At 38.8% G+C, this 17,780-nt stretch overlaps 1 protein-coding gene across 6 annotated transcripts in view; it reads left to right on the forward strand.

Moving 5' to 3' along the window:
• Positions 1-17,780, forward strand: part of LOC117415454 (xylosyl- and glucuronyltransferase LARGE1) — an 80,977-nt gene that overhangs the window by 59,269 nt on the left and 3,928 nt on the right. For all 6 annotated transcript variants that reach the window (XM_059026939.1, XM_034025813.3, XM_059026940.1 and 3 more), the window contains 7 exons: positions 3,789-3,893; positions 7,341-7,453; positions 8,511-8,636; positions 9,540-9,695; positions 10,737-10,900; positions 15,924-16,202; positions 17,563-17,709. In XM_059026939.1, coding sequence (XP_058882922.1) covers positions 3,789-3,893; positions 7,341-7,453; positions 8,511-8,636; positions 9,540-9,695; positions 10,737-10,900; positions 15,924-16,202; positions 17,563-17,709 — 1,090 coding nt within the window. The remainder of the gene's footprint in view (positions 1-3,788; positions 3,894-7,340; positions 7,454-8,510; positions 8,637-9,539; positions 9,696-10,736; positions 10,901-15,923; positions 16,203-17,562; positions 17,710-17,780) is intronic.

Here is a 17,780-nt window from a genome sequence, read left to right on the forward strand (position 1 = left end):
GATATGCTGTTCATTTATCATTGATCTTACAAAGCCCCAGTGAGAATTCTGCTTTAACAGCAACAGAGATGTTTTGAAAGTTTTAAACAACAGTTACAAGTTTATTTTCAGCATGCTGGTAAAATGAATATGTACTATCTATTCTAGATATTATGGGTTGGAAATTATAGATTTTGGAGCATGACATTAAACAGGAAATGATATGATTTGGTAGAAATAGGAAATCAGGTGCCAATATAAAATAATGATTAAATGTCTCACCTGTGAAGATGGGACAGCCCTGGTAACTATAAACTGCATTTCATTTGCAACTGGCAACTGTAGTTAAAGGGAAGCTTGGAGCTACTCATCTCTCCTCATTTCCCAGTCATTGTAGCTGTTCATCAATGGAGTTTAAAGAGACAAATGGCTGTGTAAATAGCATGTAAAACCTTTTGTGTTATTAGCTGTATGTGGCTCTGTATTACTGCAGTGAAAAAAAGTACTCTTCTGTATGCTAATTTAAATACCTTGGGATTCGGATATTGGAACTGAGAATCACCTTGAAATTTAGCTCTTAGATTATTTGTTAATTATTAAAGGTGGAGTACAGTGCAGTCAGGCCCTCGAAGATCATTAATCTTCCAGCAGGAACTGTCTGTTCAAGACTGCTAGGCTGTACCTAATCACCAGCAAAGAGAGACAGGGACTCGACAGCTAGGCAACCAGGGGAGGGCCTCAGGAAAGTTCCAGGGGGCGGAGGGGTGCGATTTAGTGAGGTTTGAGTCATTTAAAATGGAACTACACTTTGCTGGGTGTTGAATTATGGATTTTATAGTTTTAATGGAGTTGTATGTTGTATTTTAAAGTAATTAGAATTATTTTACAATATTACATTCTTAAAACTAAAGAAAAACTTGCTTTTTATTATTATTATTATTATTATTATTATAGCAGTTTTAGATATAAATTAGGCAGTATTCACTATGTGTGTTGGCCTACAGCCAGTCATATTGGTGCTTATTGTAAACAATATAGACAGATACAAAGATGCCAGCAGCAGACATGGGAAAGTGATACATTTTACTAGTTTCCTGCCTGGTTTTATTGATGCTTTCAGCATGATGTTTTAGGATGCTGTTGTTGTCACCTGAGACTCAAACCCTGCTGGATTGGATAAACGAGAGTCTGGAGAGTCTTTACTTCACAGACTCTTCAAGTAGAGTAATTCAAATGTAATCCCTGCATTGCTTCAGATACGGTGGGTTATTTTAGATAAACTGGGGAAGTTTGAAAAGTCATTGATTAAATTGTAATTATGGCTAGTCTATCTTTTAAAGTGATTGTTTCAGTCTAACTAAACCAAAGACTGTCCAAGTGTTGCCCATCATATTTTATAGATCATACAAGTCAATGACAGAAGTGTGGTAAAGCATTATATAAACCATGGCTAACCGTTGTAAAAGCTTAGTGGGAAAAGTGTGGAGAACTACAAAATTACTGTCCAAATTTACTGTGGTAAACCAAGTCTTGGTAACCATTGAACTTCAAATGCAATCATGACATTGACCTTTTCAGGTAGGATTGGTAGGGTTATATATAACAGCCACATTTACTTGGTCCTATTCTAAATTATCAGTATAGTCTTTTGATATCTAATGTCTGATATCTTATGTTTCTGTTTTACGTTAAACCAGGATGAGTTGGACCAAACTAACCTGAGTGTGTTCTTTAATTGGGTTTGGATGATTAACCCTGAACATTGCATCCAAGTCCAAGATGGTGACGATCACAAGGTTCCTGGTTGGTGGAAAATCTATTTATAAACACAAAAATAGTTTAGCTTGGTAAAAGCCTTGTGAATAGTGTCACTGTTAGAGACATCTTGCGGAGACTAGTCCACACCAGCTCCAGGCACAGGGTGGGCTTATTTTATATTGGGTGTGTGGGAGTGAGGAGTCATAATTAAGTGGACAATGAGAGTATAAGTGAATAAATATTTAGATGGCTGTTGCTTTATAAGTCAGGTTAAAAATATCATCTCAGTACTGTAAGTGTTTCCTGTAAATTTTTGTTAAAACAAAAACATAACATTTCTTGGATATAAGGTCCCTATATTGGCAAAATTGCATCACCACCTAGTGGAATATTTAGAAATTGCACAAATAATATAAAGTTAAATCTGAAACTATCAACATTTCAAGACACACAGACTATACCTCTTTAAATCATAGCTCCATTCTATCTCCAACACGTGGACATATATAGCCTTATACATTTTTGCTTTCCACCTTATGAATGATTCAGTTGTTATCTAAATGTCATTCTTGTGCAGCCCTTTTGCCTTATGCAAGGCAGCAGTGCACTAACACATTGTGTGAACAAGATCACATTGTGTGGGATTGCAGCCCATTCCTGGCACTACAAGAGGGAGTCCCGGGAAGTGGGTTTACTGGGCTGATTTCACAGGGATCGGTCGAGGATATCCCACAAGTGCTCAGTGGGGTCCATATCCGGTGAATAACTATTGATATTGAAACTTAATATTTTTGTTGCCACTGTATATCCTCAATCTCCTTTTGTTCCGCACTCCATTTCCATCTTTGCATTGCATGGGCAGTGTGAGCTGGGGCATCATCTTCCATACAAATACTGCCCTCTTTGGACAGGTGACCATTGGCACAGACAGGCAGAAGTCCCTCTTGGAGAATGTTGATGTATTGGGTAGAAGTTACAGTTCCTTTGCACACTACCAGCTGTGACTGTGCAATGCATACCAGGATTGCTGATCTCGTCCTCTTGTCTTGAGCATTGCTGAGTTGCATAAGGCAAAGAGCTGCACCACAACGCATTAACCCCACTCATTTTGCCAGTGCTATCTATGGTTCCAGAATAAACAGGTGTTCTTTCAAACAGGTGTCTATTTCCTTATGTCAAGTCTTTGTAGGTTGTTGAGAGTTGTGGAAGAGTTCGGGAGAAACATATCACTGATTTAGCCCACATATTCATTTTTTTGTATAATACATTAATTTCCAACACAGCATTTGATTACTGCATTCTTTATAGTATCTGCTTATTACCTGTAACAGTACAGTATGATTGTATTATTTTTTAATCTAAAGGGATTTGCAAAAGAGGTATGTTTTCATATACTGTGCAGGCTACTGCAGAATAGAGGGGTGAGCTGGCATACATAAATACCAGTTAATGTAGAAAGCTACAGCTGGAGAGAGCGAACAACTATGAACTATTACTGTTACTGAGACTGCAGAATGTCTGTTGCTCTCCATTGCTACCCCACTGGCTACAGCATTTGGAATAGATAACACTCAAGTATACATTATTTGCTGTGCTTGAATACTCAAATAATATTTTTAATTGAAATTCAAACCCTAATATTTCCTATAACTACTGATTGAAACTGAATATTTTTGTTGCCACTGTATATCCTCAATCTCCTTTTGTTCAGCACTTAGAACGGAGGTTGTGTTCTTTACTGGGCTGCCTTGTCGAAACACAAAAAGTGTTGGCATTTCCTTCTTCAGTGACCCATTGCCAAGGATAACTGTTCTACAAATTATCGACTGTTTTCTCGTGTCTCTATCTTTAGGGATTGTAGACACGATTCACTCAGGTTATTGTGATTACTGTTTGAAGCAAAGCATTTTGGGGTGCTCTTTATAAATACATTTTATGAAATAAATATCAGAAAACAGTGTGAGCTGACTGCAAAATAGTATTGCCTTGTGATGAAGTTCCTATCATAGCAAATCACTGATAGCTCTTTGTATGACTTTGTTTCCTCTCAGGCCAGCAGGTGTTGGGAGTGGTGGAAAACCAGAGTGACTGGTACCTGGGAAACCTGTGGAAGAACCATCGGCCATGGCCAGCGCTGGGCCGGGGCTTCAACACAGGTGAGTGCCAATACCACGCATTTAACCGAGAGGGAGACCACACATCTTCACATCCTGTTGCACAGTTACAATTTAACCTTTTTTTGAAAACACGATATAATCTCCATAGCTATAGGACATTTGTAAATTAACACAGAATCAAAAGAATTTGATTAGTAATATATTTGTAGCGGCAGTTAAAAGAAGCTCCCACTGCTCTCTGTGCTCACTGGTTTCCTTGACAACACTGTTTTGCCAAGTGAAAAAAAAAATGTTTTTTTTATGTGAAGGGCATTGCGACAGGATTGAAGAACCCTGTCTCAACCATGGCACTATAAATAACGTATGTTTTGTATTCTGTTGATTTTTCTTTGCCTATTTTTCTTAACTACCCAGCTGATTAGATAGCCAGTTTATTAATTAAACTAATCCACATGTAAAGCAGATGTATAAAACACTGTAGTTAGTCATTGTTACAGGGAGGAGTAAAGCGTGTGAGGAGCTCCAGTCAGTTGCTGGTCAAATTAACCAAGCATTTGTTTGTTTAAATCCCAGAAGAGGTAGGGGCTCCTTTCTTCGCCTAGGCTAAGAACACTTTTGTTTATTGTTTAAATTTTATTTAGTATTTTTCGTAAAATGCATTTCTTGTGTTCGTGTGATGGCTGCCTTCCTGACTACTCGGCTGCTCTTTCACAGGCCTGTGTTTAGACTTGTTTTCCAGACTTTTATATAAACCACTGTCTAGAAAATGTTCCTACAGTGTGGTGACCATATGTTGAAAGCTGAATTAAGTAAGGGTGTGCCGACACTTGTATTTTCCGAGTAATTACCTTGAATAAATTGGAAATTGTTAGGTATGTATTAAATGTAATAAAACATGTTAAGTACTCAACACAAAACAATGCAGTCCCTCAGTTTCCCTTGTTTGTACAATTTGTATCAATCAGTAACAACCTGGCAGTGTTGTTTAATATAAAACCTATCATGATCAATTTGTCTTACCTTTCATTGTAAGACAAATTGAAAATTTGGCTTCCAATTGGCTTTTAAAACACTCAATGCGGAAGTTAATTGCCATTGATAGGTACTCAATTGTAAAGGTGATGGAAGGTCAGCTTTTCATGTTTGGAAATCAACACATTAATGAATGGATTTATTTAATACCTGCTTACTGAATTACTCGGAAAATACGAGTATTGGTACAATCCAAGAATTAAGCCGTCAACCGAAGGGATATCTGTGTCTGCTTAAGTCAGGTAGCTGCTTAGTAAGGTGCTGTCACGGATAAGCTTTGTGGCGACATCAGACCAGGAAGTAGACAGACACAGTACTGGGGTATGGAAGCGCTGATGCGCACGTTTAAGAATAAATAAAAGGTTTAAACAGAAAGCAAAACACTTGTACCCAAAACAAAACGGCACTGTGGCCAAAACAGACAGAGACACAACCAACCAAGTAACGTGCTGGTTTATAGCCAGCACAAGTAGCAATTGTTTGGATTCTTACTTTTTATTTCTCCCATCTCTCTCTCTCACGTTCTCTCCTCTGAACACCCACCTCGTTTAGCCAAAGCTGTGGGTTTTTATACAGATGACTATCTCCAGATCAGCAATTGATTAATTAATAAATCAATCAATGGAGAGGGTCACATTCTGCACGAGTTTATCATGGAGGGAGAATTTTAATCCATCCATGCTGCAAAACAACAATAACAAAACATTGTGTTTTTAACACACCAAACCATAAATTTAAATAATAATAACACAACACAAATACAAAATAATACATACACACATTGTTTTGTGTTAACTGGATCTCAGTGCCATTTTAAACTGTATGTACATATGGTACAGTAGTATGGTTCTGTTAAAGGTTGTATGTACAGTATATATACTGTGCACACAGGTTCATTTTCAGGTGATTCTCCAATTTAACCTTTTCAGATACAATGTACCTCCCCATGGAACTGATAAGGCATTTTGAGTTGTTTATCAATAGCATAATGGCTGGTTCAGTGTGTATTACCAGGGAGTAATACCATCGAGAGGTTATGGGGACAGTGGAACCTTGAGAGTGAAGCTACAGAGGTTCCTGTCACCAGAACCTTGGATGATATTACCCCTGGTTATACACACTGAACCAGCTATTATTTTTGTAATACATGGATCCGAGTCTAAAAAATATGTCTTACGTTTCGTGGGAGAGTTAAATTTATCGGTCGGGAGCAAGGAGATGCAGACAACAGGATGCAGCTCTGGGAGCAGGAAATACTTGGAAAAAAATTGAGTTCGCCAATGATTTTTCCTTTAACCGTCTGAGAGAGAGAGAGAGAGAGAGAGAGAGAGAGAGAGAGAGAGAGAGAGAGAGAGAGATCTACGAACAGATAAATTACACATAGTGTTATATCTGATTATATTATTCGCTTGTGTTTATCACCTATTGCGATTGTTTTAATGTGTTTTAGTAAAAATTACTTCATGTATTGTGCACTCAGCCGTGGTTGTTCGGTAGTCCCTCAGCGGCCTTGTGCTCCGCGCGAAGCCGGCAGCTCTGCTGCTCCTTCCCCGAGGATTGAACGCCTTAAGCTGGCTACTGGTGCGCTCTCGTAAGCTGCTATCTCCGGTTGAAGTGTAAAATAAAAATGTAGTTTGATTACTGTTTTGTGTGAGAAGTATTTGTTTTCTCTTTTGTATTTTTCCACTTTTTCTACAGAAATACTACCTAGCTGCTGGGCTCAGCTGTCCTGCGCTGACTTGCAGTCCTTCCTGCAGTGTTTTATTGCCGCTCTGATCTCTGCTTGCGCACACCACAAGCCAGCGTCTTATAACCACTTTGCAAAAGATCCAGGCTCCTCTGCATTTGTCCTTATAGAGCTTTTAACTTATCTCACTGACAGGGAACAGAATCCGTAATGTCATTGCATTACGCTTCCCCTCTGCCCCCCTTTAACCTCTGAGATCTGAGTCATGACACCAATGTAACAGAGTGGAGGCAAGTATCTTAACCACTATGCAAACAAGGCTCTTCTACATGCGTGGTTATAGAGCTTTTAACCTCATCTTACCGACAGGAGACAGAATCTGTACCGGCAGTGCATCGCACAACACTGCCTTTTACATTAGGAACACACTGTGAGTTCATCATGATTTATATATCTTGCTCTCACTGCCTACCTGCAGCCAGGCATTGTATACTTTTACACAGTTGATTATGTCAAACACACGGTTCAGCTCTTTTGCCTTATAATTATACTACTACAGTTCTAATGAATTGAACATGCCCTTTAAATTATTAAAATAAAAGTGAAAGGTTTTGGGTGGTTATATATTGTACATAACAATGAATGACCAAAGGCTGGTTTTTGTGTGGCTATGGTATGTGCTGTGCTGTATCCCTCTTAACAGTGTGTGTATGTAGATGGTGCAGACACACCGGCCCTTTCTCATGCTGTCTGCTCCTGTGTTGCAGGTGTTATCCTGCTGCTGCTGGACCGGCTGCGCAAACTCAAATGGGAACAGATGTGGAGACTGACAGCTGAGAGAGAGTTGATGAGCATGTTGTCCACTTCGCTGGCGGATCAGGTCTGTGATGAGAGGGGCATTACAGGAGCAGCAGCACATAGTCAACACCCAACTGGCGTGCCCATAACACCATGCCAGCTTTTTGAATTAGATGTTGTCAGCTCAAAGACAAGGGTCTATAGATGAACAAACTTTGCAGGCACACTTGTGCTATTTAGCTCATTGTCAGTTCATTTTTTCGACCTATTTAGAAATGTGAGCTCCACCTTTAAACAGTTGTTAGTGGAAGTTTTACGTATTAAATTTAAATTTAGTGCGTATTTTGGATTTTTTAATGTGGAAAAACGGCAGGTACACAGCTTATCTGGACTGCTGGTTATATAGGTCTGGCAGTTTTCAAACCTGTCGCATCGCCTCTGTTATTTCTGGTGTGTGGTCATGTCGCTGCGAATGTATCTTGTTGCTCAATGAAAAATCGCATCACGTCTGGTGTGTGGCAGCCTTAAGTATTTTATCTTGTAGGCAGAATTGTCATTTTATAAACCCCTGTCCTTTTAAATTTTGAAGTGTAAATTATCTAGTAGGCTGGTTAATATTAAATGTAATAATAGTAATAAAAAAATAGTTTACCCTCGGTTGGAATAACTCCTATTTTTTTTTTAAGAAAAAAAACATCTAAACACCTGTACATTTTACAAAATTGGAACCAAACAACGAGGAGGCTGATTTGAACAGCCTTTTTATTGATTTTTACAGCATTTAGAAGTACCAGTGAATCCACCTTAATTGCATCAGTGCCTTGTTTTCAGGTGTAATTCCAGTGTAACCACATATAGGTGGTTGATGCAATCCAGGGTGATTCCCCAGTGCTGTATAATGTTCCAAAAAATTGCCTGTGGAGTACAGGTTGATCAAATCAACCCCTAAGTAATATAATTCAAGCTCTCCAAAGTGTGTTTGAATGGAAGTCCTTGATATGTGCCTCTTGGCGACCGCTGCCTAGAAGAATTTATGATGTGTAAGTGAAGACCCAGGATGTGTGCAACAGAACAATGGTGTTCTGTAACCCTTTACATGAGTAAATGCCCCCCAAGTAATCCAGGTCTGTGTTCCCCAGGATATTTTTAATGCAGTGTTCAAGCAGAATCCCTTCCTGGTCTATCAGCTGCCCTGCTTCTGGAACGTGCAGCTCTCTGACCACACCCGCTCAGAGAAGTGCTACAAGGATGTTTCGGACCTCAAGGTCAGTGTCCACTCACTCACCCGCTCTTTATTCAAGTATTCATTTGAATTGTGGTGCCTGAATTGTATTGCTTATGAAAGGTGAGGGATAAACTCGCTGCCAGGCTGCTTACTCGTAAAGCTCCAGGCTTCATTTCATTTTCGTCCTTCAGTCTTCAGACAGTTTGTGACCTGCTGACTGATCTCTGCAGGACTACATTAAAACACTTGATAAAGACAAAGTTTTATCTTTGTATAGTAATAATAATAATTCTCTTTCAAGATCAACATGAATTTAAAGTAGCAAAATATTACTTCAAAAGATTAACTTTTGAAATTTCCTCATACACACTTTTTTTTCCCACTTGATAATAGCATTGCTATTCTCATCCACGTTCATAACCTGTAGATTAGACCTTTCATTAAGTTCCTGTCACTGCTGTCAGTTTTCTAGCAGGTAATGACCACAGCATTGGACATTAATCCTTAAATAACAACAACAACAATATTAGTGATGATGAGCCTTGCGACAGCCTAGTGCAGACATGGTACAATTATTGAGCTTACTGTACAGTTGTGCAATGATAGCGCCCCCAATTATATGAGATGCCAACTAGATCACCCTCTTGTCCGCTGTCTCCTGTCACCTACACAATTGCTTTTTGCTGCTTAATCTTTCCCTGTCTTATATGTGAACTGCTTGAGTGCTTCTTGCTGTTGCAATTGTCCATCACGAGTTTATTACTTTTTTTTTATGCTGTGAATTAAAAAATGCATCTGTTGTGTTGATGTTGCTCTTCTGGCCAGGTGAGGTGGGTCTCTACTGTAAAGAAAACCTTGTTCTCAATGATCTCTCATCTTAACCTGAGATTGTAGTGTGTGGTGTAATGTTGCTAAGGAAACGCCTCTCTCTCTGGCTGTGCAGGTGATCCACTGGAACTCCCCTAAGAAGCTGCGTGTGAAGAACAAGCACGTGGAGTTCTTCAGGAACCTGTACCTCACCTTCCTGGAATACGACGGCAATCTCCTGCGCAGGGAACTCTTCGGCTGCCCCAGCGAGGCCGACCACAACAGCGAGAATGTAGGCAGTGCCGCCGTTGACTGTCCAGGGGACATAGTGGGGATGGGGGGTAGAAAGATTGGGGTGGAATCACCTTTGATGTGGTTGAAGCTAACACAATCATTCCATAATTCTTCTTCCGTGCACTTCCATTAGGTCTCAAAGCTGCAGTTTTGAAACACATTGTTAACTACAACCACGTTTTCCTTCCTGTCAGTGTGAACCAACGATGTATGACTATTCATGAGATACGCCCTTTTTTTTTCTTTTTTTTTTTGCGACTTGTCTCGGCTCCTGTCGCTCCCACTCGGCAATTGAATGGTTTTCTCGGCTTTTTCCGGAGAAAAAACGACTAGAAACCCGTTTTTTATTTTTTTGAAAAGCCCTTGAAACTTGTTTTAACATAGTAGTAGCTTTATCTGTCTTAGTCATTGTCTATATAAGAGAGAAAACTCAAAGTGGGTATTTTAACCTCCTTCAGACATTTCTCACAAGAGTTACTCAATATTTATTTTGCATGCTCACAACACCTGCCCTGCCATTTTCTCCATCACATGTAAGACCACAAATGGAGGAAACCACAGAACTTGCTCCACTTAGCTGGATTGACCCATAGGAGCTTCATGTTTGTAATCAGAATATATAAAGTGCAGTAGCTAGAGCTGACAATGAGAAGCAGTGTGGCCTTGTGGTTACAGCTGAGAACTGGAATACAGTGGTGGTCTACTGTTTACAACAGCGTGTGTTACAGTGAACTAATCCTTTTGAAGCTGGGATGCCAGTTGTGGTTGTCAGTCTGCTTCTTAGTGATTAATAGAATTGCTTACTGAGATTAACATTTAAAAAAAACTAGAACCTATGAAACACAAGGCAACTTAATGTATTTGGTGAAACATCGCTGCAACATGCCCTTACAAGTTGCTTGCAAGATGGCAGAAAAAGTGGTCAGAACATTGCCTTATGTTTCATGTGCAGAATGATGATATTATAGCTCAGCTGCAGTAACACTGACTGTTCTTTGTATTGATGATGGATTTGGAGACTTGTTTCCTCTGTGCTCAGCTCCAGAAGAAGCTGTCCGAGCTGGATGAGGATGATCCCTGTTACGAGTTCCGCAGAGAGCGATTCACAGTCCACCGCACCCACCTCTACTTCCTGCACTACGAGCTTGAACCCGCCTCTGACAGTACTGACGTCACGCTGGTGGCCCAGCTCTCCATGGACAGGTACATTCATTGCAAATTTCCTGTGTGAAAAATCCCTTTATCTCCTTTGCGTGTCCCAGAGTGAGACCACAGCAACACACATAGGGCAAGATCATGTTTCCACATAAAATAAACCGACCAATTACAATTTTCGAAAACAGCTGTAAATTCTAAATAAGAGCTATTAGAGTAGTAGTTGAAAAAGATGAAAACCATGATGTATAGCAACAGTTTGTATATGTGGGACCCCACCGAAATTTGAAATAATTAACAACTTAAATATAATTTGTTGGAAAACAAAAATACATTTACCATACATATATCTATACATATAGTATTGCTTTTCGTAGTGTTTGTGCATATTTGTTATTGAATGTATACAACTTTAAATCTGGGTAGCAGTTTCTGCTGCTTTAAAAAAAAAAAAAAAAAAAAAAAAAAAAAATCTTGGCAGGAAGTACTCTGCCAAGATTGCTGCAAACAGAAAACAGTAGCTAAACTACTGATTGTTCCTAGATAAATGCCCACTCTCCATTTTCTTTAATAAAATGCTGTTTATTTCTTAATGTTATATCATTATCCTGTGTTATAAATATTCAGTTTATGATTGATATATATATATATATATATATATATATATATATATATATATATATATATATATATATATATATAAAATGTTGTTGCTATTTGAGAAAGTTAACTTAGTATAAAAGCGACTTTAATATTTTAATGCACAGATATGCATTAAAATATTGCAATAGAAGTATAATATAAGGCTTATATTATACAAAACGTGGGGGTTTTGCAGTGATTGTGCATAATACTTTGAAGGAAAAAATAACCATAGTTGTTTTGCGTTTCTGTCACTGTGTTATAATTTGTTAATTCACTAATTCACAACTTAGGTAAGTCTAATTGGGTAAAACAGAATGTATTTTAGCTAGCGGCAAAAAATAAGTAACTGTATGCAAGTGTGACAGGCTGCTGGCGTGTGGGTGCGTGCATTCGCTGCTGAGTGACAGGCAGGAGATCAAGACGGAGGTTGATGTTGAAACGCCCCGCAGGCGTACAGGATTTATTTACATATTGTGAACACAGACAGAGCATACAGGAACCCCACATGTATGGGAAAATGGAAGTGTGACATTCATACAACCGCCTCCACGATATCCTTGTCACTGTGGATTTCATGTACTGTGGGGGATAACAGAAAACCGCTGAGCCCTAAATGAAATGTCTTGAGTTATTTCATCTGTTTTCCTTTCTGAAATGGTGATCTGCAGTAATACACTTTGAGTATCAGGCCCAGGCAATGAGTGTTTAAGGATGCAACAAATTATAGAACTCATTTTCAGTTGCACTCCTATGGTAATATATCATTAGGACAGATCAAGCTGTTCAGAGACATCTGTTTGGAGTAGCAAAGAGTTAATCTGGCATTTCCTGCATTGCGGCTCATCAATTAGCACATTAAGGCTTTCTGTATAAAGAAGGCAGAGGGTAAACAAAGAGAGGGAGTGTACAGTACCAGGAAAACTCTTCTGTACTGACTGGAGCTGTCCATTTGCACTGAGGTGCTGAAACTCAAGGACAAACAAGATCTAAAAATATCTAGCTTTTTCCTGGTTGGGCTATTTTATTTTTTAAGGGAAAAAACATGTTTTGTATTATACGTTGCTGGTGGCTACGATGCACACCAGAGAAAGAGTTTTATATTCTACATATTATTTGTTGTATTTCCCACTTTTCTATTATATTTTAATAATAAAATAAGGTGATCGATGAAGTGCTAAAGCGTACGCTAGTTCAGTGTCACACTTATTATTTTCAATTGGTTAAGGCTGCGACGTCGGATTAAGGAATAAAGCACATTTAAATTCACCTCAAAGTCTCTTTGAATTAGCCCTCTTTTTGCCCCTAATTTCACCTCTCATTACCCCTGGAAGTGTTCAGAGACAACTGAAAGGCTGTAGCTTCAAAGTCTTACATACTTCCATGTGGTTCAACTCACTAAAGTTGAACTGCCTTCGAAATGTTGGGTTTTCCAATTGAAATTGCTCAAAAGTTTTAAAAGAAGATTAACCTGTTTCCTTGGGCAAATATTATAAATAAAATAAAAATAAAAAAAATAAAAAGGAAAAAAAGCTTGAAATTAAAATGTCTTAATGTTTTTATTTTCCCCTTAATGTTCTATGATGTTAGCAATCATTCTGAGTGGGGTTTTTTTTCATTTTAAAATGTTGGTAAGTTTGCACGTAATTGTACGGTTTTCCCATGCATTTTCCCATGGTTATATCAGGTATTTAACACAGTTTACCATGCTTTGCATTTTTTATACCATACGTCTCTGTGCTTTACAGTGCTTCTCCATGCTTTCACTGTTACACTTTACTATGATTTTACTATGGGACACACTTATTGAGGTTTATTTTTAGTTGCCTGCCATGTAATACGTGACTATGTCTTTATAGAAGTACTGTAAGAGGCAGCGCCACCTAATGATCTGCTTTTCTGGCAACACACCACTGTCCTTTGGCTGATGTAGCTCAAATAATATATATGGCAGGCAACTGGAACTGAAGTGAACCACCTGAACTCTAGTAAAATCCCCTGCGAACATGAAAAAACACACTATTGAGTAATTGAAATCGATTGCTAACATCGTAAAAAGGTTGGAAAATGGAAGTAAACAAGTTTGAAGCTACTTATTTAATAGTTGAAAACTTGCATTTCTGTTTTCTGGTTTGCTTTTTTAGATTTAACTGAGCTTGAGGATATCAGTTATAACCATGAATTAGCAGAAGCATGACTATTTGGTGGCATTGTGACAGTCAGGTTTCAACAGAGAGGAGAGAGCTTGTGTTTCCACAACTGAATTTACCTCCAGGGAGATGTAAACAAACTTGATCTGCTTTATTTCTAATAAAACAGAAAGCCATGAAGGTTGTCATAAACAGACACGAACAAATTGTATTTTAGTGTAAAATGAAACATGCTGGTGGGACATGTGCGTCTGTAATGGAGTCACTCGGCTCTCCATTGTCACTCTACCATTCACTGTCTCTTCTGATGATTTAAAAAGCCCTTTTTTAATAATTTGTATTTAGATCAATGGTAGACCCCAATATCTTCTGTAGTGTTTGTTGGCTTTATAACATTTATAGGTCACTAAAAAATACTGCCATTCGTTAACCTTTTTACTGCCACACAAATATAATATTTGTGTACCTACTGTGCAATGGTAAACATGGCACTTTAACATAATTCTAGAACGTCTTTGTTTAAATCAAAATTTAAAGCAAAATTGCCCGTGTTGATGATGATATATGATAAGTGTATTGATTTGGTTATGAAACAACCAAAAAAAGACTTGCATGTTTTTTGCAAGTATAAATCTACAAATTCTCCAACAGCATAGAAAATCTGTGTTTTTCCATGTTATTCCACAGCAAATGGATCCCTAGGACCCCTGTTTATGACTGTGTTTCAGAAACAGCATCTTCATATCCTGATCATGTACACATATGTAATTACTACATTTTATTTTAAATGACTGGGAGGGCCCCATCAGCCTGGCCCTCTACCTGTCGGATGCCGAGGCCCAGCAGTTTCTGCGATACGCTCAGGGCTCGGAGGTGCTGATGGGAAGGGCGAATGTGGGCTACCACATCGTTTACAAGGAGGGACAGTTTTACCCTGTCAACATGCTGCGCAACGTAGCCATGAAGCACGTCAACACGCCGTACATGTTCCTGTCCGACATCGACTTCCTGCCCATGTACGGGGTGGTTCACCTGGTAAAAGCACAACCGTGTTGTGTGCAGGGTGAGTCATACATTGCAGGTTTGCATTCTTGCTGTGCGAAGTGACTGATCTTCGCTGGGGATTCTGAAGGGAGCGTTGCATTGGCTCTAGCGCTCCGGTGGGTTAGGGAGATAAAACCGGCAGGGACTGTTTCTCCTTATCATGCTGCAGCGAGCCCTGCTAGCTAGGTGCACAGTGAGCTCAAAAGCAGACACCTGCAGGGCTGACCTTTGTCCTCCAGAGGCCAGTAGCTCACTGACATCCACTCTCGAGTGCCTGGGTGTAAAAGAGGAAGCAGGCTGTATTGTGGGATTGGAGGACACCCACTGAACCTTCAGTTCTGCGCTGTGTGGGGAATTGCTGCGGAGAAGGGAAAAGAGGATGGACATTCCAAATTGCGGAGAAAATCATGAGTAAAAAAGAATTGGGCACACTAACAAAAAAAAAAAAAAAAGAATTTATAATCTGTGGAAAATGGCTGGAAAATAGTCTTCAGATGAACCATTGTAGTTGTGCTTCTGTATTTTAAACCTGGCTGCTGAAGACATCTCATAAGATAGGATCCTAGGTGGCCAGACGCGGTTTTTAAAGAAACCACACTTATTTTTTTTGTAGGTTGCACACTGTTACAACTTTTATGTTTAACAATATATTTATAACCTCTCTGCATTTGGACACCCTGGAATTGTGCTTACTTTAAAAGACAACAATACACCAGAGTCCCACAGGCACTCTTAAAGATTTTTCACAAAGTGCCCTCAGTAGGGGATGAAATCAGTTAGTTATTCAGTATATTAGAGCTAGGGATATATGGGGTGTCTTTCCATACATTTGTCCATCTATATGTTTTGCATATATCTGGAAAAACGCCTATTAAATTGTCTAGAAATATGGTATTAATATTATTTATCATAAGGCATTGTAAGCAATGTGGGGATAGACATGTTTCTTAATAACACAAGTCATTGCATCTACTGTAAATCACTCATTTGAATATACTTTACCATGACACTATCACCTACTTCACTTACCAAATGACACCTGGCCTTAAATACCACTTATCAAACTATTATTTGCCATTTCTTATTCTATACTGTACATCATACTGATAGCTCTAATTTTGAATTTACAGCAAGTGGGGGCTGTATGTTACTTGCAACCTTGTGATTGAAAAGCTGTTTAGATGGCTTGTATAAAAAGCCCTTGCTGTGTTAATAAACCCCTGTCTCCACGGCAGGCTGCAGATGCTCGAGGCGATCTGTAAGCACTGGGAGGGCCCCATCAGCCTGGCCCTCTACCTGTCGGATGCCGAGGCCCAGCAGTTTCTGCGATACGCTCAGGGCTCGGAGGTGCTGATGGGAAGGGCGAATGTGGGCTACCACATCGTTTACAAGGAGGGACAGTTTTACCCTGTCAACATGCTGCGCAACGTAGCCATGAAGCACGTCAACACGCCGTACATGTTCCTGTCCGACATCGACTTCCTGCCCATGTACGGGCTGTACGAATACCTCAGGTATGTATCACTGTAATGTGTTTCCAGCCCTGTAGGGCAGTGTTTAGTTTAAATTTGTGGATCATAAATGTATTACATTGAATTAAATAATTAGCAAATGTGGAATTAGCAAATTGAACTTTTTTACAAAATCCTTTGGGAGACCCTGTAAATAGCTCTATGGTATATCTCTAGTGTTATCTCAAATAGTTGGTTGTTAATCATTTACTAAGCATTCAATATTAAGAATAACTAAAAAGTATTTGTCAATATAACAGTTCCCGGTCAGTTGTATTTTCTAAGGGTGTACCAATTTTTCAGATTTGCTAATTCTATCTTTTCGAGCCGAGTGGTATTCACTAAAACTTAAAAAAAACATATTTGTTGTCTAATTATGATGCTGCAATCTTTAAAACTACCAAATAACAAAAACTCTAACTCATAATAACACTGCATAAAATAGCAAACAGCAGCTGTTTGTTTTTTCAAGATCTACACCAAATTGTAGTTTGCACCATTTTTGGTGAAACAAACTAGAAATGTTAAATTAAATGCAACTCAGAAGGTTAATTTTAATGACTCAAAAGTGTGATGTAGTAGTTTGGTACTTGTTTTATAAGATGAAAAGTTTAATTTTCCTTTTAATAGAAATTACATATCAGAAATCAACCAATCACAGTGATGTATTTGCCAACATTCCAGTAAATCTTGTCCTGTGAACAGATGTCATCCCGTGTATAGAACACCACAGCTAATTCCAACTTTCAAAAATCAAATTAAAAAAAAAAAACACACACACATACCTTGTACCTTTTGTAAAAATTGATCATTCTGAGGACCTTGATACTAGTTTCTCTGATGAAAATATTACCAAAATTCCAAATAGAAAAGCACTTTATTTTTTAATAAATAGTCTCATCCTTGACCCAGCACCTGTAGGCCTACACACATTATTTAGTGGCAGTGGTGGTTGATTCTTTGCCTAGCCATTTCACGACAGGGGGAGGTAATGATAAAAGTTGTTTTACAAAAATGGAAATATTTTTCATTTTAAAGCTATTCCTGAGTTCACACTTCATTTGTGTGATTTATAATGTTAATGCATTGTGTTCAAGGTGTCTTAATATGATGACATTTCTCATACAATAAGAGACACCCCACACACAACGTATTAACTTAAAACCAAAAAAAAAAGATTCAAACTGGATTTTGGTTTAATGACTGTGATCAATCTCTCCCCTTCTGTACAGCAGTTAAAAAGGCCTGTAGTGGAATTAGCGACACTCCAGAAGATGTCATATTAAATTTATATTTGTCTCCCACTGTGTGACAGTTCTGTTTGCGTTTCTATGTTTTATCATTCTGCACTTCTTTTCTAAAGGAAGTCAGTTGTACAGCTGGATATGGCCAACACCAAGAAAGCTTTGATAGTGCCAGCTTTCGAGACCCTGAGATACCGCCTGTCCTTCCCCAAGTCCAAGGCAGAGCTGCTGACACAGCTGGATATGGGAACCCTCTTCACGTTTAGGTAAAGGCAGCCAGGCTCGAATGACATTTACACAGAGCTCTGCCGTGAGAGCAGCGTGATTTACAGTGGGA

The sequence above is a fragment of the Acipenser ruthenus genome, chromosome 7, assembly GCF_902713425.1.
Source record: "Acipenser ruthenus chromosome 7, fAciRut3.2 maternal haplotype, whole genome shotgun sequence".
NCBI classification, from domain to species: domain Eukaryota; kingdom Metazoa; phylum Chordata; class Actinopteri; order Acipenseriformes; family Acipenseridae; genus Acipenser; species Acipenser ruthenus.